We start from the raw sequence: 24,472 nt of genomic DNA on the forward strand, positions 1-24,472 counted from the left end.
AAGCGATGTTGTGTCCAATTTTCTATAGGAAGCAAATACAAAGACAAAGTGTAGTGTGATTTCATTCCAATAGATGCATGTCATTTACTGTTAGGACATCTTTGGCAATATGATTTTCGAGCTATTCATGATGGTTTCAAAAATATATACTCCTTTGTTAAAAATGGCAAGAAGATCATATTAACTTCCATTATAACGTGTAGATAGTTAAAAGAATCAAGTTGAGTTATGCCTTTTCACATTTTTCAAGACCAAATGTACTCACTAATAAAATCTTTCACCAATACAAGATGAGCCTTTTTCAATCTAGTGAGAATAATGTAGAAGCTCTCTCCAACTAGGGAAAATAATATAGAAGCGTATATTTTTATATTTGTGTCATTAATTAAAGTAGTATAGTTTAGCATATATTATTATATTGTGTTATGAGTTAGTCTCACTTTACTTGAGTTATGAAAGTTCTCCATCCCCTACTAGTATAAATATGCGTATGTATCCCTTTTTGCTTACGAAGTTGAGTTGATTAAGTTATATCTTAAATAATGCTAATCGATCTCATTGATCCTAATTATACTAACAATTTTATTAAGATTTATTTATTCTGTTATTTTTTATAATTTTATTATATTTTTAATTAGATTTTTATACTTTTTTTCAATTTGATTCTTATACTATTTTTAATTTTGTAATTAATCTTTTTTATATAAAAATTATTAAAATTAAAAGAATGTTTTTCTTAAAATATATGCCATTAAAGGTCTAAAAACATGTATAAAAATTTAATTAAAAAAATTTAAATATTTAATTATAAATTTAATAAAATTATAGAAAACGAAAAACTAATTAAACCTTTTTTATATTGTCCCTATAATTAACGGTTAAGATATTTAGTAGTTAAGTTGACAAAATTGTAAACGTTCTGCCCCTTTTTGTTGGACAAAGAAAGAATTAGAAACTACTCCATCATCATTCACTCTTGATGATTCTTACCTTCCATCGGGGCCTTATTGTTGCTGTAACAATCATAGCATATTATTATAGCAGCTAACTGATAGGAAACGCATGTATGTGCAAAGTAGAAATTAATTTGAGTTAATCTAGTAGTTAATTCACTAATTTATTTAAGTAAGTACGAGGAATTATTTCATTTGAATTATTTAGTAGTTCACGAGTTTAAATGAATCTCCTTCAATAACGATAAAAGAATTATTTCATTTGATACAAGTAATTCTCAAAAATATTTTAAAATAATAAAAATTTATTAAAAACTAAAATATATAATTTAAAATTTTTTAAGATCTAATTTAAATATTTACTCTCTTATGTTATAAATTTATCATTCATATGGGTTGACCAATGACCATATTAGACTGTCTAGTTGCATGCATGGTATTTGAATTAACATTATTAGCTAGGGTTCACGTATATGAGAAGAGCATGAAATAAAACCGTATGACATTATACTAATTAATTATAGAATGCCTAATTATATTGAACTATGCATAAGAAAAAGGAGACCATCAACACTGTTCAATAACTTGTGCTTTAAGCAATTCAACAATCTAAAATCCCATATGCATGCATTAATATAATAAATAAAAGAAATGGTTTATTTAGTAGATGAACGAACCCTATTGGCTGCTACGTACACTAACTACTCTATCTTTTTAGTGGAGTAGAGGTATGCAATTCAATTGAAAGCCACGCACGACGCCCTTTAATTTTGTGAAAATTTAAATGCAGTCGACTTCACATAATTCTTTAATTTTGTAGAAATTCAGATGCAGTCAAGTTAAATTACTTCACGTGAAGTTAATAATTGAAAACCGTTAAATAATTTAACTTATTTGACTAAATTTTCGTCGAACGACTTTTGATTATCAACTTCATATAAAGTCAATTGCATCTAAATTTTCATCTTAATTTTAGGTTTTACATTCATACTTTTTCTCACATTTGTCTTTGGAGTATATATATATTATTAGGAAAAATTACCATTACAATTACAAAATTTTTATTGATAATAAAGTTATAACTTTTCCTAACAGAAGTTCTATTACAGATAGTAAATTTTTTTTATAAAGATATTATAAATGTATTAAACATATATATAACCTTTTTTAATTTATATATACATGCATGCATGCAACAAATAAGTAGTGCCATTCTTGTGTAAGAGAGGACAAAAAACAAGATGGAAAATAGTGCATAAGAAGGGAGCAAAGAATAAATCAAAGATAACAAAAACCCTTTATTAAGTAGTCCCCATATTGAAAGAAAACTTTCCGAAAGAACATGAAAGAAAAAAAAATGACCCTTTTTGGAGAGCATATCATTTTTTAAAACATAAATCTCTTAAGCAAGGAAGAACGAAGTGAGAGGCTAAGGAATATATATATAATGACAATTGAATGCATATATAATTGCTTCTATCGGAAGAAAACAAATAAAGCACTCCAAGGATCAAATTTCAAAAGTCAATAGCTGAAACAATTAACAATTTGTAGCTTTTTCACTTTTTTGCATGGATATATAGGTCACTATAATCACCTTATGATGTGTGCCACTCCTTTTGTGTGTGTTATATATCAGGAAAATTCTTTTATATGTCATGAAAATTACATTCTTTGAAAAATGGACGGAATTATGATGGTATGAAAATAACAACACTCAAAACAACATACATTCATGATGATCGTCACCACAAATATTTTCCGATGAGAATCACTTTAGCTCATCACAATGCTAAAGATGTCCATATTAATGTTTAGAATATTGGTCACATAACCACCCCCAAAAAAATCATTATCAAGATTAACACCCAAATGAGTAGCGACCACTATTTCAAATTATATGAGTTATGGGCACTCATTATCTTTTGACAAGATTCAAATAATAATGCATCGCCCTTTTTCTTTTCTTTTTATCTTACATAAAAGGTGAAAATATTGTCCCTTTTTTGTTTTTGATATTGGGATCGTAACGGTGTTTTTTTGAAATGTGAACTGTTGGACTCAAATATAGAACCGTTTAATTAGAAAAGTAGAAATTGAATCGTCTGATTTGTTAGAAGTACAAAAATCGGACCATCCGATTTGTGTTAAAAAATTAAAAAATTTGAAGCACATAAATTGAACAGTTCGATTTGTGTAACCTAAAATTTTTTAATTTTTTAAACACAAATCGGACCGCTCGATTTATGTACTTTCCACAGCTTTAAAAAATACCAAAAATTATCATATGGTATATTACTCTTACTACTTCCATATCTAAATTTTTTAGATAAATATTTAAGTAATTTCACATAAAATTAATAGTTAAAAATAATTAAATAAATCGACTAAATTTTTATTTAACGATTTTTAATTATCAAGTTTCCGTAAAATTAACTTCGCTGTACCTGAATTTTTCCCTAATTATTTGAACAAAAGAGTGCCAATGATAGATTATATTATCCAAATTGCAGTACATTATATTTCTTATTAATAACCTTAAGATGATAAAATCATTAAGCTTTAATAAAAAATAGACAAATAATTAAAAAGAGTAGCATATATGTTACTACAGCCATGCACTTCATAGTTAAAACTACAACCGCCACCCACGGCCATTGTCTCCGCCGCACATTCTAACATTACACGGTGGCGCTAATATATAATACTAATACTATCACTAACCACTGCGTTTACAATTTTGACGCCGAAATCCAAACTTCTCATTCTCCAAATCATATTCCACGTAGAAATTCTGTTGCTGATAGTTTCCCAAAATCACCGCAGGTCCACGCGCCGCCGACGGTGTCGCCGCAAATCCTTCATCGGAAACAATTGTAAAACACGCCACGTCAGACTTTGCTCCAACAAAAGAAAAATAATTTTCTGGCGGGAGAATCATCTTGGCGCCGCCTCTGAATTGCAATGTTAGAGCCGGAAACGACGTCGTTTTGTTGTTGGCGGCGACGGTGAAACATGGACTCAGCCCTGAACGCTTCTCAACCACCCTATTCCTTGTGAGATTCACTTGGTTCTCGAACTCACGTGCCACCGCATCGAAAATTGGCTTGTCCATGAACGTGAACGTGGTACCAGAATCCACTATGGAACCGCCGTTTCCGGCGGAATCCGGTTCTAGAAGATTCGCCGGAATCTTAACATGTTTCCCACCAACAATTACCTTCCGGATTGGAATGTAATAGTAGGTCGCAAATGCGGTGTTTTCCCCTGCCGGATTTTTGTCGAACGGCGTGTAACTAACGCCGGCGGTTTTTCCGGCAGTTCTACCGCCATGCAAGACGAGGTCGGAGGCCTCTCGGGAGTCGTCGAAGCGGTGAGAGAGTAAACAATAAGAAAATTTCTTGAGGTCCATCTGACGTGGCAATGACTCTGGTCCACGTCCTAATCCGACTATACCAGCGGGTTGGTACATGGAAAGAACAGAACATCCTACAAGAAAATTAGGTACAATTTTTTTAGGGAGATTTAAATTCTCCGAGAGGAGAAAACCTGCAGTTGTGCCCAGTCCATACTGAACTGTATAGGCTGGACAAATCTGCGAGCAATTATTTTGTTTTCTTTCTTGGCAATTTTGACATTCTACATTGGGCCCGAAAATCCATGCACATTTAGGGCTTTTGCATCCTATGAGCTTGGAAGTGGAGGATTTCTTGGGAATGAATGTTGAAATCTTGTTAGTGTCTATGTTACATTTGGAACATAGGTAATGAGATGAACATGGTAGCCATACAAGGCTGCTTCCTGTGTCCAAAACAAAAGAGAATGTTTGTGGTGGTGTTCCAAATTTAAGGTCTATGGAGTACCCTCCATAGCTTTTAGGGTGAACTTGGGTTTTGATGATGGAGGGAGATGAGCCCTTTTTGGATTTATGGTGTTTGAGGTGGTGGGCTCTTGTTATGGAAGCATAAGCATGGAGTTTGAGGGATTGGTATTGATCTAATGAAGAATTAGGGGGGTTGTTATTATTGTGCTTGTTGTTTGTGAATAATAATGGAGATAGAGGAATGGTTATAGTACTGGTGTTGTTATTGTTTGGTGCGGTTATCAATGATGATACCATTGAAGTGAAGATGGTGAAGATGATAGAAATGAGAGAGAGAATTTTGTATGGAGAAAAAGCCATTTTGGACAATGTGTAAGGAAAAATTGGCAATGACAAAGTTTGGGTTTTCTAGGGTTGTTTATTTATAAATTAAAAAAGAAGGTTGTGTAGCGAAAAAAGTTGTAAAAATAAGAAGATTCTTCCATAACTATATCAATTATTCAATACTTTAAGCATATCTATAATAAAGTTGGATTTTATTAATTAGCTTTCTTACATTTACTTAACACTAATAATCTTATTAGCTTTTACCATATGTCTAAATATTATACTTATATTCTTAAGAAAAGGGTAGCTATGATTGAGAAGAGAATAATCATGGTCCACTTAAGCAGTAATATATATAATAAGGAAAAGTATAGGGAATAGCAACTTTATCGAATTATGACCAGTGTAACCAGCAAAAAAAAGTGAATCATTGGATAAAATCTCACACTAATCTCACACCATTAAAAGTCTCATTAAAGCTATTTGATAGCTATAAATCTTAAAAGTTGCTGGTCCTAACATTCCTCGTATAATAATTCAGATGAAGAAGGAGAGAATTTTACAAAGCGTGTCACACATCAAACGGTAGTTTTAGGAATCAATGCTAAATTGCCAATTAAGGGTGACATATATAGCAGTGTGTAGATATATACCTACTCAACTTTGTTTAATTTGACTAACGTTCATAACCATAGGATTGAAAATAAATGTAAGTTTATGCATAAACCAATAGTCCAATATATACCATTTATTGGTGAGTATATAATTATCTTGTGCATGGCTAACGACTAAAGTTAATGTTCTCCTCTCAATTGGTATATAAGCATCAAATAAAATATTCACATGTGGCAGTTGCTTTTCTTTTTGCCTAAATGTGAAAGTAGTTTGGATGTATCTTTGGTGGTTTGATTTGGCATCAATAATTATTTGTCCAAAAGGCTTGCATTCTTTTTTTATGAAAAAAGATTATTAGTAACAGATTATCATTTGCAATTTGCCTTAATGTATAAATTGATAGATTGAAGGTAAACATCTAAGTTTTATCGAAATAAAATGCTGGCCATTATTGTTGAGTTTAATTTTGATGTACTCACGACATAAAATATTTTATACAATTATAAAATTATATTTATTTATTTAAATTACTATTTATATTTGTATAATTGAACGTTCGTAAAATTACAGATTAAAATTAAATTCATATTATTATCAAACACTTGTATAAAGAAACATATTCAATTCAATACTGACAGCGAAGTTCAATATCATTTCATACAATGGTGTATCGATAAAGAACGGATGAATCGAATCAATTTAAACTCAAATGTTAAGTTTATTAAAATTTTTTTAATGAAATTGCGATAATTGAATTAATTGAAAAATCCTACAAGATCAAATTCTAAGTCTGATTGACAGCATATGGAATGCAATTGCTACCTTCCCCATCAAAAACTAATAATGACAGAACTTTAGACCCAACGAAAAGATTCCTAATATTATTATTACACATTCCTAATATTTACATTGTGCAATTAGAAGACATCAGGAGGGAAATGCCCTGGAAAGGGGTTGCTCTGTTGAGCTTGCTTCAAATGCATTGCCAAAGCATAGTTGTTCACCTCAAGAGTTCTCATCTGTTCCTGGTATTGAGATACTAACAGCTTCAACTGTTGCAACTCTCGGTTCTTTTTGTCATAATCAGAAAATCGCTCATGTTGGATTCTAAATGCACTTTTGAAAGAATTCCTTTCCTTAGTCAGGACCTGAATTTGCTCCTTTAGCAACAAATTCTTCTACTCAACCTTTGTTGCTTCAGCACTTACACGGGAACTTATTGATTTCTCCAGCGCTTCTAACATTCTAGCAGCTCGAGCTCTAGCATCATCAACACTAGTAGCAACCATCAGTCCTCTTACGAAAAAAGTCAACCCATTCTGCACCATCTTTAGGAAGGTTGTCCACTGGCGGCAAGTTATCAGATGCAGAAGCAGCTTCCAATTTATCTGTATCCGCATTAACTTCAACTTGTGGTTCTTCAGCAGTTCCAGTATTTCCATCATTAGTCCCCAAGCAAAGCTCGTTCAGCCTCTTGATGGCAGCATCTAGATCATTGCCATTGCCACATTCCTGAAGTGCTCTCTCTAGAACCAGCTCATCCATGTGAGGGAAAAAAGTTCAAAGGTGAACAATGAGAGAAGGAGGAGCGAATCGAATCGGTGATGATGAGTAACGTAGCTTCTTGGAGAGTGGCGGCGAAGGGGCAAGTTCTTCGAAGAAAGATCTCTTGATTCCGCACACGGCAGCAGACATCGTTCAAAATTCCGATCGTGGTTTCTCCGCTCGGTAATTCAGCTCCCCCGAAAATCAATTAACCCCCAATTACGATTTCGATTGGAATAAAAAAGATACGAATAATAGTTTTTGGGTTAGGGTTCGAAGAATAAAACGACGAAGCCCAATTAAAATTGAATAGAAAGAAAGGGGTTTTAGATTAAGTGCGGAAGAGAAAAGATTGGAAGATGGAATAATTGGATAGGAATATATATAAGTGCCAAAGTGCGAAGAACTTGAGGAAGACGACCAAGATGACATATATACGAGAAAGAACGGGGAGATAATGATTTTAGGGTTTTTTTTGTTGAGCTTTTAAGGGAGGATTTTTTTTTTAATTGTCCTTTTTTAAGATTTTATAAAAAAATAAAAGTAATTTTATGTTTGATATCTCATGCAAAGAATTTTTTTATTTATCAATTATGTTTGGATATAATAATACAAAAATATTTTTTTATTTATTTATTACATAAAAAATATTTTTTTAAGAAAAAAATATCTTTTAAAAAAAATGTAAATTCTATCTTTTTAAAAGAATATTTTTTTTAGTGCTTTTATTGTTACTATTAAAAATTTGTCAAATAAAAAATCTTTTTTTTATCAAAATAATGGCATCCAAATAAGCACTTAGTGTACAATGTGTATAATAGAAGTGAAAAGGAAACTAAAATTATATACTAATTAATTTAATTAATTTTTAATAATTATCCTTTTTAAATTCAAACAAAAATTAGAATTTACATTTAAACTCATTCACACTACGGTTATTCATAATCTCACCATAACTTCTAATACACGTTCAAAACTTGCCGTCATAACCTCGCGCAATAATAATTACCCTAATTTTTAATAATCACCATAATCTCAATATTTAAACTCATTTTCCAATCTTCACCTTGCGCCGCTGCACTCTCCGCAGGCCCTATCAACATCGACACCGCCTCCACCTTCGATCAGCTCGACTCGCCTCGCCCTCTGGCGTAACGCTGCTGCCGCTGTTTTTGCGTCACTCTTCTCTGACCCGCGTTGCCGCCGTGTTGTGCAACCCTCTCGTGAAGTTGTTGTTGCATCGTGGAGTTGATAGTGATCAAATGAGTCATTTTTTATTAACTTGAAGACTAAATTGGTTAAGAGATTTGATAGCAAAAGGGATCTACTAAGCCATGACACCTTCAAATCCTCCCTCACCAAGAAAATGCTTAGTAGATCCCTGTTGCTATCAAATCTGTTAACCAATTTGGTTTTCAAGTCAATCAAGAATGGCTTATATTGGTAAGGGTGTCCATGGATCGGATCATATCCGCAGATCCGCGATAAATATCCGCATCCGATCCAAAAATTACAGATACAATCTAATCCGCAAATTGATCGGATCGGATACGCACCCTTTGCGGATCGGATCGCAGATATCTGCTCTATATCCGCGTATCCGATCTGTGGATCCACAGATCCGCACAATAATAATTATAAATAAATAAATAAATATATGTTTAGTATTATATTTACTTGTTTATATGTTTTAGTTAGTAATTATTATTCATATATTGTATTATTTTATTTTTGTTATTTAGAAAGAATTTGATTAAAAATATTTTAGGAATAAATAAGTTTTAAAGTATGAAAGAAATATTTTTATTGAATTTTTTTACATAGAAATATGATTAAAAAAAGAATGTTTAATTATGCGGATATATCCGATATCCGATATCCGATCCGGCACTAAAAAATGCAGATATCATATCCGATCCGATCAGATGAAAATTGTGCGGATCGGGTCGAATTTTGGCGATATCCAATCCGATCCGATCCGCGGACACCCCTATATATTGGTTAAGAGATTTGATAGCAACAGGGATCTACTAAGCCATGACACCTTCAAATCCTCCCTCTCCAAGAAAATGCTTAGTAGATCCCTGTTGCTATTAAATCTATTAACCAATTTGGTCTTTAAGTTAATCAAGAATGGCTCATATGATCACCATCAACTCCACGAGAGGGTTGCACAACACGGCGACAATGCGGGTCAGAGAAGAGTGCAGCAGCGTTGGACTGAGCGCCGAAGGTCGAGGCGAGACGGGCTGATCGGCGGAGGTGGAAGCGGTGTCGACAGGAGACTACAACAGCGTCGGTATGGCCTGCGAAGTGTGCAGCGGCGCGAGGTGAGAATCAGAAAATGAGTTTAAATGCTGAGATTATGGTGATTATTAAAAATTATGGTAATTATTATTGCGTGAGGTGATGACGGCGAGTTTTAAATGTGTATTGAAGGTTATGGTGAGATTATGAAAAACCGTAGTGTGAATGAGTTTAAATGCAAATCCTAATTTTTGTTTGAATTCAAAAAGGGTAATTATTAACAATTAATTATTATATAATCTTAATATCTTTTTTACTCCTATTGTACACATCTATCTATCTATCTATCTACTTCTACTTATATAATATATTAGTAAATCCATTTTTTCGCCAAAATAGATGCACTATTTTCACTTCTAAGTTTATTTTATAAAAATATATTTATTATAATTATACTTTAATTAGGATTTAAGTAATAATGCATAATTATACTAATTTAAGAAAATATCTTTATTATGGTTATATAAAATTAATATTTAATGTATTATTAAACTATTTATCAATTATCGATCGAAAATAATAATAATAATAATAATAATAATAATAATAATAATATGATAACGGCACCTGTTATTAATAATCAATTTATATTTTTCTAAATAAATTTATTTTAAAAAATATTTTTATTATGATTATATTACAATTAATATTTAATGAATAATGCATAATTATACTAATTTAAGAAAATATATTTATTATCTATCTATTCTATTATATAAAAATCGAAATTTTGCACTTAATGATGGAACTCATGTGACATCCTTTTAAGGTGTTTTTTTTTATTTATTTCATTTAATTCGTTAAAGCAAATCAATTATAATTAATTAATTAATCTGATTAGACATTCAAATATCACTATTTATTATAATTTATATGAATTAATTAATTATAATTAATTATATCAATTAATTGATTTGGTTTATTATATTAATTATTTGATTTAATTGGAATAAATATCAAATTATTTAATAAACAATAAGTATGATAATAAAATATATTAATTAATTTAATTAGTTTATTTTTTTAATACCATCTATTTATATAAGATTAAATATTTTTTACTCATTCGCTCTCTTTTCTCTCTCTCTTCCTCCCTCCCTTCCTCTCTCTTATGTTTAGGGTACAATTTTTATAATTTATTTATTTTTCGTTTTTTATCTTTGTTTATACATTTCATTTTTTTATATTTTTTAAAAAAATTGTTTATTTTAATTGCTTATTATTAGGTGCATACGTTTTTTTCTTTTAACTTCTGATTAACAAAAAAGATGTGTCATCTTTACGTTGTTTTTAAATAATTTTATTATAATTTGTTTTATAATATTCTATTTTGTTTTATAATATTATTTGTTTATTAATATAATTGATTGAAAGCATAAATGATAAATAAGACAAGCAAATAATTAGAAAAATAGAATGTTAGTAATTACTTAAAATAGATAACAACAAAATAAGTTATAGGGTATTATTTTATTTAAATTATTAATAATTAAAAGAATAAAATGTCAGTAATTATTTTTAAAATAGATATTAAATTTAGTTTTATGGTACTAATTTATTTGAGTTGTTAATAAAATTTTATAATTTTCAGATTTATATCTACTCAATTTATGTATTTTATTTTATTTTACTTTAACAAAAAATTGAGACGTGCATTTTTAATTATTTATTTAGATAGTATAGTGCATCTAGATCATTGCCATTGCCACATTCCTGAAGTGCTCTCTCTAGAACCAGCTCATCCATGTGAGGGAAAAAAGTTCGAAGGTGATCAATGAGAGAAGGAAGAACGAATCGAATCGGTGATGATGAGTAACGTAGATTCTTGAAGAGTGGCGGCGAAGGGGCAAGTTTTTCGAAGAAAGATCTCTTGATTCCGCACACGGCAGCAGACATCGTTCAAAATTCCGATCGTGGTTTCTCCGCTCGATAATTCAACTCCCCCGAAAATCAATTAACCCCCAATTGCAATTTCGATTGGAATAAAAAAGATACGAATAATAGTTCTTGGGTTAGGGTTCGAAGAATAAAACGACAAAGCCCAATTAAAATTGAATAGAAAGAAAGGGGTTTTAGATTAAGTGCGGAAGAAAAAAGATTGGAAGATGGAATAATTGGATTGGAATATATATAAGTGCCAAAGTGCGAAGAACTTGAGGAAGACGACCAAGATGAAATATATATGAGAAAGAACGGGGAGATAATGATTTTAGGGTTTTTTTGGGTGAGTTTTTAAGTAAGGAATTTTTTTTGAATTGTTCTTTTTATAAGATTTTATAAAAAAATAAAAGTAATTTTATGTTTGATATCTCATGCAAAGAATTTTTTTATTTATCAATTATGTTTGGATATAATAATATAAAAATATTTTTTTATTTATTTATTACATGAAAAAAAAAATTTTTAGAAGAAAGATCTTTTAAAAAAAATGTAAATTCTATCTTTTTAAAAGAATATTTTTTTTAGTGCTTTTATTGTTACTATTAGAAATTTGTCAAATAAAAAAATCTTTTTTTTATTAAAATAATGGCATCCAAATAAGCACTTAGTGTACAATGTGTATAATAGAAGTGAAAAGGAAACTAAAATTATATACTAATTAGGTTAATTAATTTTTAATAATTATCCTTTTTAAATTCAAACAAAAATTAGAATTTACATTTAAACTCATTCACACTACGGTTATTCATAATCTCACCATAACCTCTAATACACATTCAAAACTTGCCGTCATAACCTCGCGCAATAATAATTACCCTAATTTTTAATAATCTCAGTATTTAAACTCATTTTCCAATCTTCACCTTGCGCCGCTGCACTCTTCGCAGGCCCTATCGACATCGACACCGCCTCCACCTTCGATCAACTCGACTAGCCTCGCCCTATGGCGTAACGCTGCTACCGCTATTTTTGCGTCACTCTTCTCTGACCCGCGTTGCCGCTGTGTTGTGCAACCCTCTCGTGAAGTTGCTGTTGCATCGTGGAGTTGATAGTGATCAAATGAGTCATTTTTTATTAACTTGAAGACCAAATTGGTTAAGAGATTTGATAGCAAAAGGGATCTACTAAGCCATGACACCTTCAAATCCTCCCTCACCAAGAAAATGCTTAGTAGATCCCTGTTGCTATCAAATCTGTTAACCAATTTGGTTTTCAAGTCAATCAAGAATGGCTTATATTGGTAAGAGTGTCCATGGATCGGATTATATCTACATATCCGCGATAAATATCCGCATCCGATCCGAAAATTGCAGATACAATCCAATCCGCAAATTGATCGGATCCGATCCGATCCGCACCCTTTGTGGATCGGATCGCGGATATTTGCTCTATATCCGCGTATCCGATCTGCGGATCCACATATCCACACAATAATAATTATAAATAAATAAATAAATATATGTTTGGTATTATATTTGCTTGTTTATATGTTTTAGTTAGTAATTATTATTCATATATTGTATTATTTTATTTTTGTTATTTAGAAAGAGTTTGATTAAAAATATTTTAGGAATAAATAAGTTTTAAAGTATGAAAGAAATATTTTTATTGAATTTTTTTACATAGAAATATGATTAAAAAAAGAATGTTTAATTATGCGGATATATCCGATATCCGATATCCGATCCGGCACTAAAAAACGCGGATATCATATCCGATCCGATCAGATGAAAATTGTGCGGATCGGGTCGAATTTTCGGTGATATCCGATCCGATCCGATCCGCGGACACCCCTATATATTGGTTAAGAGATTTGATAGCAACAGAGATCTACTAAGCCATGACACCTTCAAATCCTCCCTCACCAAGAAAATGCTTAGTAGATCCCTGTTGCTATTAAATCTATTAACCAATTTGGTCTTTAAGTTAATCAAGAATGGCTCATATGGTCATCATCAAATCCACGAGAGGGTTGCACAACACGGCGACAACTCGGGTCAGAGAAGAGTGGCGCAAAAACAGCGGCAACAGCGTTGGACTGAGCGCCGAAGGGCAAGGCGAGACGGGCTGATCGGCGGAGGTGGAAGCGGTGTCGGTGGGAGACTACAACAGCGTCGGTATGACCTGCGAAGTGTGCAGCGGCGCAAGGTGAGAATCAGAAAATGAGTTTAAATGCTGAGATTATGGTGATTATTAAAAATTATGGTAATTATTATTGCGTGAGGTGATGACAACGAGTTTTAATGTGTATTGAAGGTTATGGTGAGATTATGAATAACCGTAGTGCGAATGAGTTTAAATGCAAATCCAAATTTTTGTTTGAATTCAAAAAGGGTAATTATTAAAAATTAATTATTATATAATCTTAATATCTTTTTTACTCCTATTGTACACATCTATCTATCTATCTATCTACTTCTACTTATATAATATATTAAAATTGGATTTTTCCCGAATTAATAGAAGTGTGGTGTCAATTCCTTGTAAATCCATTTTTTCGCCAAAATAGATGCACTATTTTCACTTCTAAGTTTATTTTATAAAAATATATTTATTATAATTATACTTTAATTAGGATTTAAGTAATAATACATAATTATACTAATTTAAGAAAATATCTTTATTATAGTTATATAAAATTAATATTTAATGTATTATTAAACTATTATCAATTATCGATCGAAAATAATAATAATAATAATAATAATAATAATAATAATAATAATAATAATAATAATAATAATAATAATAATAATAATAATAATAATGGCACCTGTTATTAATAATCAATTTATATTTTCTAAATAAATTTATTTTAAAAAAATATCTTTATTATGATTATATTACAATTAATATTTAATGAATAATGCATAATTATACTAATTTAAGAAAATATATTTATTATCTATCTATTCTATCTATTCTATTCTATCTATTCTATTATATAAAAATAAGGATTTTGCACTTAATGATGGAACTCATGTGACATCCTCTTAAGGTGTTTTTATTTATTTATTTCATTTAATTCGTTAAAGCAAATCAATTATAATTAATTAATTAATCTGATTAGACATTCAAATATCACTATTTATTATAATTTATATGAATTAATTAATTATAATTAATTATATCAATTAATTGATTTGGTTTATTATATTAATTATTTGATTTAATTGGAACAAATATCAAATTATTTAATAAAAAATAAATATGATAATAAAATATATTAATTAATTTAATTAGTTTATTTTTTTAATACCATCTATTTATACAAGATCAAATATTTTTTACTCATTCGCTCTCTTTTCTCTCTCTCTTCCTCCCTCCCTTCCTCTCTCTCTCTTGTGTTTAGGGTACAATTTTTATAATTTATTTATTTTTCGTTTTTTATCTTTATTTATACATTTCATTTTTTTATATTTTTTAAAAAAATTTTGTTTATTTTAATTGCTTATTATTAGGCGCATACGTTTTTTTCTTTTAACTTCTGATTAACAAAAAAGATGTGTCATCTTTACGTTGTTTTTAAATAATTTTATTATAATTTGTTTTATAATATTCTATTTTGTTTTATAATATTATTTGTTTATTAATATAATTGATTGAAAGCATAAATGATAAATAAGACAAGCAAATAATTAGAAAAATAGAATGTTAGTAATTACTTAAAATAGATAACAACAAAATAAGTTATAGGGTATTATTTTATTTAAATTATTAATAATTAAAAGAATAAAATGTCAATAATTATTTTTAAAATAGACATTAAATTTAGTTTTATGGTACTAATTTATTTAAGTTGTTAATAAAATTTTATAATTTTCAGATTTATATCTACTCAATTTATTGAGACGTGCATTTTTAATTATTTATTTAGATAGTATAGTGAAATGAGTTATATCAATTATAATTAATTATCGATAATTGATTGTATTAATTTATAAGATGAATAACGTATAATAAATACTGCGAAATTAATTATAATAAATTAATAATAATAAATTAATAATTAATAAATAAAAAACTAAAAGGGACTTTTTTTATTGCTTTTTAATGCCTATACGTTTTTATAATTTCACTTTTCCTTTATCTCTTCCTTTCATATTTATTTCTTTTAATTTATTGAACTAAATCAATTATACTAATTATTTGTATTAACTAATTAAGTTTTTTTTAATAGGTTATTATAACTGTACCTTTAAACTATAGGTTAAAAATATTATTAAAAAGTATTTTATAAAAATTATTGAAAAATAAATATTTTTAAACAGTGTCCTTAAGATACAAATTAACTAAATTATTTTTTAATTTAATGTGTTTAATTCATTCAATTATATTAATTATAACTAATCAATTATGTAATTTGATTTGATTAGGATAAATATTTCATCATTTAATATTTTATTTGATTCATTAAATTACATTAATCATAACTTCAAATATGTAATTTAATTAGAATAAATATCAAATTATTTTAAATTTTGTTTGATTCATTAAATCAAATTAATTATAACTAATTTATTATTTAATTTGATCGAAATAAATATTAAATTATTTTGTAAATAATATATAAAGCAATGAAATAAATGATCTCAATTAATTCAATTTATTATCTTATTATTTTATATATCTCTTTTCTTCCTCTCTATTTTATACTTCAGGTAAAGTATTTGTAATTTATAATTTTTGTTTTTTTTCTTAATTTTGTTAATATTTTTTATGATTTTGTTTTATATTAATTCTTTTTTATTTATTTTGATTAATAATTCTTAAGAGTAGTATTATTTTGTTTAAAGATAATTTATATTTTTTGTAACATTTTTATAAAATTTGATTAATAGATTTTTTTAAAATATTGTTTTTGAAATTTTTTAATAAGATCGTAATTTAATTTTTCTCTTTCATCTTTTGTATTAATTAATTATATTAATCTTCTATTACAATACATTTTTTATCTACTACTCCTCATATTATCTTTTTTATCTTCTTTTACTTTTTTTTTAATTACTCTTTTTATTTTATTTTTGATTGTTTATTCTACTTTTACTTCTCATATATAGATTTATTATAATTCATCAAGGTTCTTTTTGAATTTAAGTGATTTTTTAGGTTATATTTTATCATTAATACTTTTATTTTGTTTAGTGTGCTTTTTTAGTATGTGTTTATTAATATAATAATTTATAAATATCTATTCTATTATATAAAAATTAAACTTCTGTACTTAATGATAAAATTGTCGTGGCATGTTTCTAATGGTATTTTTTATTTATTTCTTTTAACTCATTAAATTCAATTTATTATAATAAATTAATTATATCAACTAATTAATTTGGTTAATTATTTAAATATCATACAATTTATTATAATTTCTATCAATCAATTAATTGTAATTCAAATTGAATGATTATTTTGTTACGAAATTATTATTTCATAATCTATTTATTGGCAATACATATATTAATTATAATCACAAATTAAGCTAATTTACATTAAATTACTTATATAATGGTCATTTCATTTATTATCATAAATGCTTAATTAAATAAGTCATTATTACTTTTGATTTAGAATTAAATGAGAATAAAACCAGAGATACTATTTTATTTAGCCTTTCGGGTTTAATGGGTGTCACACTCAAATATAAATAATGACTTCCAAATTTTGGTCTCCAATACATCAAAGCCACCTCTATAACTATTTTTCCATAAAAGGAATTGCGATTCAACTTTATCAGAGATACAGAAGATTTTCAAAAAATAAAGAAATGGTATGAATTGAATTTGCACGAATTCTAAATGATCGAACTTACGATGTTGTTTCAGTTGGTTGTCGTTATGAGAATGACTCTAATCTATACGTGTCTAAGGACTAAAATAGATTAAATATTATTTAAGTAATTTATTCATAATATTGGTATTTGATTAAATTAGTTTTAGAGAAATTTAAATTGTTGATTAAATTTATATATTACGACTATTCTTTTTTAATATATTATTTTTACATTTTTAATATAATTTTTTTTATTTTTAAGTTTATTTTTTATTGGATATATGTATTACATTTTTTTTATTTTATATTTCAGATTAGTAATGTATGTATTAAGAAAAATGTATTTAAAAAAAAAGAAAAAAATATTAAAACATCACTATTTTTAAAAAAAAAAGATACATGAAAAAAAGGAAAACAAAAAATTAAAACATCATTATTAGAAAAAAAACTGTTAATATGTGTATGAATGGGATCGAAATTGAAGAATATATATGAATATAAAAAAATTATTGCATGATTGTAGAATAAAAAATAATCATATATATAAAACGAAATAATTATAACAAAAAATAATTAATATATGTGATTTAAATAATATTTTTAATAACTGGTAACATAGAGTTTAACAAAATATAATTCATATATTATTATTATTATTATATATATATTTAACAAAAGAATAAATGACAATTTGTATCTATAAAAGATGAAAATACTCATATATGTATCCACACGAAATTAAAACTAAACTTGTAGCCACGTAAGAATAAGATGCCCTCCACGTGACCAAAGTACCCTACATGGCACTCCAACTTTCCAAAGACAAAAGTACTCTATGTGGCACTCCAACTTTCCAAAGACAGGGTACTTTTGTCACACGGAAGACATCTTACGTGAGTACAAGTTTAATTTCGATTTAGTGTGGATACATATGTCAGCGTTTTTATCTTTCATGGTACAAATGGTCATTTATTCTTTAACAAAATTAATATATAAGGTTATAGAAAGTTCCATCTAAATTTGACAAGAACAAAATGACTTACATAAAAATGGTTATCATGGATAATAAGGTAAGTTGATTATTTTCCATGATTCTTTCAAATGATGCTAGGTCCATTTTATAAATATTTTTTGTTCATATTTTAAGTTTATTTGATAAGTAAACCATTGCACGAATCAAAGACAATGTGGCTTTATAGCTTTCTAAGTGCTAATAGCATTTATATTTAATTTATTTTATAGTGTGATAATAGCCAATATATTTGTTGATAGATTTAACTATTACTATATTATTTATTATCACATTCAGTATATATGTTTGATTTATTGAAGAAAGTAGATTATTAAAACCAATTAATAATTATTTTAGAGTTAATCCAATTAACACTAGATTAAAAAAACAAACAATACATAACATATTACTTTTTTATTAATCAAATTATTATAATTCAAAATAATTTAAAAAAATTTAAAATTATAATTTCAATTTTATCACGTACATGACATAGATAATTATACTTATTGTATACTAAAATCATTATCTTCCCATATTTTTTTTACATATATATTTATCATAATGTATACATATAAATTAATAATCTTTGTATTTATATTTTTTAAAATTTGTATATATAAATTATAAACATTTTATTTATTATTATATTAAAAATAATTTAACATTTATCTTAATTAAATAATGACAAAAAATATTAAAATTTACTGATTCTAAATTTTTTTTCATAATTTAGTGCTATAAAAAAATTAATAACTAAAAAATTATATAAAATTTAAAATTTTAATGAGATATAAATTGAATCTAAATTAATGATTTAAAACAGATTGGATTAAAAATAAATTCAAATATTTTACTGTTAAACAACCGATTCAAATAATAATGTAAAACCCTTTGTTTTCTAAATTGTCCAATAAATTAATTAGTTGTAAATATTATATTTATTTATTTTATAAAAAGTCTGATGATTTTCCTACAAGAAGCAGCCACTTCACGGCTTCTCCTATCTCCGCCACTCACATACTCCGCCGCCGCCACCACTCTTCACTCTTCAGCAGCCGTTGGCCGCCGTCACTGTCTCCTCGCCGCCATACTCTCCACCAGCAACAGCCAGCACCGCGTTAAATCCTCCAGCTGCCACCATCACACATCACTTACACTGACAACTCAACCCAGCACTCTTCTCAGGTTCAATTTTTTTTTTTTCCGTTTACTTGTTAATATAGTAAAAATATTATCTTTCTTTCTTTTTGTTTGTTTATTTATCGCCGTATTATCATAATTTTTGTTTAAAATAAAATACCCAATACTTTCATTTGTTTGTGTTATGAAGCACACGACCTGTTTGATGAAATGCCTGAACGAATTGTGTGCCTAATATTATAATCTTAATTTCTAAGCCTCATTGCTCTTTGATTTATTTTGATGCTAATTTCTTTCAAACCATAATAAGTGCTTGAATTTTTGTTCATAGGGGATTAGTGAGTTGCAACAATGTCTTGTGCCACCTTCAATGTTGGAGCTTCTTTCAACCTTCATGGACGCTCTCATGTTGGAAATTCCAATCCATTTCATTTTAGAGTCCAACACTGTGTTTTGCACAAGCCTTCTTCTACTTCTCTCTTCATTCAGAACTTGAATTTGAGGAGCTCCAATGTTAGTGTTAGTGCCTCAAGTCCATTCCACAGTGTTTTCAAATGCTCTGCTCGGAACTCGGAGTCATCGGGTTCTGTTGGGGTTGATACAAACAATAGTTCTCGTAAGCACTGCGCTTACTCTTTATCTTTTTAATTATAACTTCCCCCCTTTTTTTAATTATCATTTAGTAGCATGTAACGTGTCTATGTTTCAGCTTGTGAGAAAAATTATTTTGACAAATTGCAACTCAAATATTCTGAATAATTGAAAAACCAAAAACCGATTCTTTTCAACTAAAATATATATGATTTTCTGGTAAAATAAGGTGAAACAAATACACTAATAATTTCATCTACCAGTCTAACCATTTTTATGCCTTGCATTCTTTCGTTTTTTGGGGGAGAATCCATGTTCTAAAACCAATACAGTTGCATTGCATGGAGATGGAGTGAAATCTCAGCTAGAACTTCCTTGAAATGTTTTATGTTTATTCATAATGAACTTGTGCAGATATGTAGATGAATAGAAATGAAAGCTTTTAAGTAATTTATTAGCTGATGATAATATAGGAGCTTTTGTCTCTGATAAATGGATTTGAATTCAAACTTTTCAATGATGTGACTGTTTATTTTCACATGTTTGCTCACTTTATTTTCTTTTTACTGATTTTTATTTGTAACTTTAATATGCTTATGCAAAAGAAGAATATTTGTAATTTTCACATGTTAAAATTTTTATTTGTAATTTTAACATACTTGGATCCTTAACATCTTAGAATATCTGCGGATAATTCATAGTCAAAACTCGATAACATGAAACATGAAACATGACAATACGCAGAATGGGGTCTTCGTTTTGGAGAAAACAACTTTGAACGTGGGAAATAGAAACTCTTAGATTGAGATTGAGATTCATTGCATATATCCATTGTTGGATTCTTTCTATCTTAATTAGAGCATGTTGAAGCGTAATTTTATTCTTCATTTCATTGTCTTATTTGCAATGTCTAGTTTAAGCTCCAAGATTATTATAAGCAGACATTAATATTGCTTTTTAGTTGTGGCAGAGAACGGTTGATGATAATTAAATTAGTGATTGACGGAGTCAAACTTTTCAATTCTGTGACATTGTCTTTATTTTTGCATGTTTGCTCACTTTCTTTAACTGATTTTTATTTGTAATTTTGATTTGCTTATGCAAAAGAAGAAAAGGTGATTGTTCTTGTAATTGGTGGAGGAGGACGCGAACACGCACTTTGCTATGCCTTGCAACGATCACCATCCTGTGATGCTGTATTTTGTGCCCCCGGCAATGCAGGAATTTCCAGCTCTGGAAATGCTACTTGCATTACAGACCTCAATGTCTATGATGCAGCAGCAGTAATCTCATTTTGTCACAAACAGGGGGTGGGACTTGTTGTTGTGGGACCCGAGGCTCCACTTGTTGTAGGTCTTGTAAATGAATTAGTTAAGGCAGGAATCCCAACATTTGGCCCATCTGCGGAGGCTGCAGCGTTGGAAGGTTCTAAGAATTTCATGAAGCATTTGTGTGACAAGTATGATATTCCAACTGCTAAGGTCTGTTTTCTCATTTATCAGATCAGTAATTGATCCTTATTCTATTGGAATATTTCTGCTTCTCTGTGCATATTTTTTCATGCATTTTTTCTAATAAGTAGTCTCATTGAATCTCGTAACATTCTAATTCTAAGAGGATTACTTAAACCTGTATTCTGTTGGTTTTTGGATGTGTAATTTCTTATTAATCCTCGATTAATTAATGCAGTACAAAACATTTACAGACCCATCCGTTGCAAAACAATATATTCAAGAACAAGGAGCTCCAATTGTTATCAAAGCAGATGGACTGGCTGCTGGAAAAGGAGTTACTGTTGCCATGTCACTGGAAGAGGCGTATGAAGCTGTAGATTCAATGCTGGTAAAGGGTGATTTTGGTTCTGCAGGTTGTAGGGTCATTGTTGAGGAGTATCTAGAGGGAGAAGAAGTATCATTTTTCGCATTGGTTGATGGAGAAAATGCAATTCCACTTGAATCCGCTCAGGACCATAAACGAGTTGGTGATGGCGATACGGGGCCTAATACTGGCGGCATGGGTGCGTACTCTCCAGCTCCAATATTAACCAAGGAACTTCAGTCAATAGTAATGGATCATATTATCACCCCGACAGTGAAAGGAATGTCAGCAGAAGGTTGCAAGTTTGTTGGCGTTTTGTATGCTGGTCTTATGATTGAGAAGAAATCCGGCATGCCTAAGTTAATTGAGTATAATGTGCGATTCGGTGATCCAGAGTGCCAGGTCAGTTAAAGTCATGAGATGCTTGTTTGCAACACAACATGATGATTATAGATATTCACATAATGCTGTGTTTATGTTACTAATATTGAGGCTGTGTTGTTAATTGATGTATTTCATTTTCCCTTTGGGAATTTTAAACAGGTTCTCATGGTTCGGTTGGAGTCTGATCTGGTACAAGTCCTGCTTGCGGCTTGCAAAGGAGAGCTCAGTGGGGTATCTCTGAACTGGTCACCCGGGTCGGCCATGGTAGTGGTAATGGCAAGTAAGGGATATCCCGGGAAATACGAGAAGGGAACTTTGATTAAAAACCTCGAACAAGCCGAGCATGCTGCCCCTGGCATAAAGATATTCCATGCAGGAACTGCTTTTGACTCTGAGGGAAGATTCATTGCAACTGGTGGGCGTGTTCTTGGTGTAACAGCCAAGGGAGACAGTCTTGAAGAAGCATGTGATCGAGCCTATCGAGCCATCGACGAGATTAACTGGCCAGAAGGCTTCTATCGCCGGGATATTGGTTGGAGAGCCCTTCCTAAAAAACAATATGCTACTAAAGGTTGAACTATTGGAAGAGTCATATTTAGGCACTGATCAATAACTGTCAATAAGGTACAAGCGCATGAGATTTCCTCAATTCCTCCAAGTAATGAGGAATTCTCCTCATCTGATGAATTTTGTAATTTATTTTTGTATAACAAGGTAATGTGGTTACAGCATAAACCATTTGGGGCTGAATGGGGAACCCCATTTCCATCGTTTATTGCTCGTCCCCCAAGAGTATGGTTCTTTTGGTCACATACAACGTTTCATAAAATCACTGTCTAGTTCCTTTTACGTTTTTTTTTTTTTTATTTTATGTTTTTGGTTTCAAACTCTCAATGAACCATCCTTTCTGAGCATTGTGGAAATGGGCTGGACCTAGCTGAGTTCTGGCTCAAATGAGTCTATTCTATATAATATGGCCTAAATTTAGGACTAGGTTTGAGTCCGACATGTTTAAAAAATCGGTGAGTCTTTTTAGTTTTTATTCGAACGTTTGCTCCATGAATTATAATTTAAAATCATAGATTCAAATTAATACCGAAAAAAATATCATAGATTCAAATCAAAATTGACATCAGATATATACTTAGAGTTTATAATTCATAATTCATTTATATCAATTCATACAACCTTACCGACAATTATTTTCATAAACATAAACTAGATTCAAAATTTACTAAAAGTAATATATGTCAAATATGGTAAAACTGATCAAGTACTAATTTCATGTTTTTGGACACTTTCTTTCAACCAAAAAGAATTAGCACAAATTCATAACTTAGGAAGAGTTTCAAGTATATTAGCAATATTGGTGTTTTAGCTGTTGATTTCAATAATAAAACATATATATAACTGAAATTAACAGTTAAAATCATTGAAACACTAATATTCTTAGTATACTTGTGAATTTTTCCATAACTTATTCAATTTTATATCATCAATTTATCTTGCATATCAATAAAACGTGAAATTATCCCATGTTCTAAAGGATTAAAAGCAAACAAAATACTATTGTAAATAAAATTTCTGTGCAGTTATTGCTATTGTAAATAATGTATTGTTGTTAAATAGGATTTTATGGAAATATGAAATTTATTAAAAAAAATCCTTGTTAAACCAGTGTGCTTTTCACATGTAATGAAATAATAAATAGATAAACGACAAACAAACAATGGCAAAATAATGACACGAAAAAAAGTAATTGTCGGGCCGTTTTGGGCCGGGCCCATTTCTATTTCTTTGTCGATTGCTGTGAGGGGCGGTTCTGAACACAATCTCTCTTTGGATCAAAATGAAGATCACTTGCCTTTGTAACATGCATGAAAAAGACAACTATGGCAACTGAGCACATGCCTTGTTATGTTTTTCTTCTCTTCTTTTTCTTTTGGGAAAAGAAATCGAATTTTATATGATCATCTAATTAGAATCATGCATTTGGATAATATTTTAAATAATTAATTTAAAAATTAATTACTTTTATTAATATAAGTTATATAACAATGCATGAATTATTTATATAAGATTCTTTTACTAAATGAAAATTAAATTCCAAAAACTAATTCGATAAAGAACTTATAAAATTCTATGAAATAAGCATGTTTCACGATAAAGAATTTATAATTTATATACTTTACAATACAAAATAACATTGAAATGCAGTAATAATTATAGTAAATTACGGTA

General features: G+C 29.0%; 2 protein-coding genes and 1 pseudogene across 3 annotated transcripts; 1 reads left to right on the forward strand and 2 right to left on the reverse strand.

Moving 5' to 3' along the window:
- Window positions 1-3,519: 3,519 nt before the first annotated feature.
- Window positions 3,520-5,136, reverse strand: LOC130963621 (aspartic proteinase nepenthesin-2-like). Its single transcript, XM_057889724.1, has one exon. The coding sequence runs from the start codon at window positions 5,134-5,136 to the stop codon at window positions 3,673-3,675; it is 1,464 nt and encodes a 487-aa protein (XP_057745707.1). The 3' UTR covers window positions 3,520-3,672.
- Window positions 5,137-6,472: 1,336 nt separating this feature from the next.
- Window positions 6,473-7,688, reverse strand: LOC130961938 (uncharacterized; annotated as a pseudogene).
- An 11,572-nt stretch (window positions 7,689-19,260) lies between these two features.
- LOC130959859 (phosphoribosylamine--glycine ligase) lies at window positions 19,261-23,060 on the forward strand. Of its 2 annotated transcripts, none has more exons than XM_057885323.1 (5): window positions 19,261-19,483; window positions 19,770-20,054; window positions 21,137-21,510; window positions 21,719-22,249; window positions 22,391-23,060. In XM_057885323.1, exons 2-5 carry the CDS (start codon window positions 19,790-19,792, stop codon window positions 22,805-22,807), a joined length of 1,587 nt encoding a protein of 528 aa, XP_057741306.1. In that variant the 5' UTR covers window positions 19,261-19,483; window positions 19,770-19,789; the 3' UTR covers window positions 22,808-23,060. The 2 variants fall into 2 exon arrangements, with proteins under 2 accessions (XP_057741306.1, XP_057741312.1); XM_057885329.1 differs by having other exon boundaries at window positions 21,140-21,510.
- The last annotated feature ends 1,412 nt before the right edge of the window (window positions 23,061-24,472 follow it).

This window comes from Arachis stenosperma, chromosome 2 (assembly GCF_014773155.1).
Source record: "Arachis stenosperma cultivar V10309 chromosome 2, arast.V10309.gnm1.PFL2, whole genome shotgun sequence".
Taxonomy (NCBI): domain Eukaryota; kingdom Viridiplantae; phylum Streptophyta; class Magnoliopsida; order Fabales; family Fabaceae; genus Arachis; species Arachis stenosperma.

Excerpts from the sequence above, each read along its gene's own strand:
- LOC130963621 (XM_057889724.1), bottom strand. The coding sequence starts at position 5,136 with ATGGCTTTTTCTCCATACAAAATTCTCTCTCTCATTTCTATCATCTTC.
- LOC130959859 (XM_057885323.1), top strand. The coding sequence starts at position 19,790 with ATGTCTTGTGCCACCTTCAATGTTGGAGCTTCTTTCAACCTTCATGGA. Across the intron at positions 20,055-21,136 it reads TGATACAAACAATAGTTCTC|AAGAAAAGGTGATTGTTCTT; the intron begins GTAAGCACTGCG and ends CTTATGCAAAAG. Across the intron at positions 22,250-22,390 it reads TCGGTGATCCAGAGTGCCAG|GTTCTCATGGTTCGGTTGGA; the intron begins GTCAGTTAAAGT and ends AATTTTAAACAG.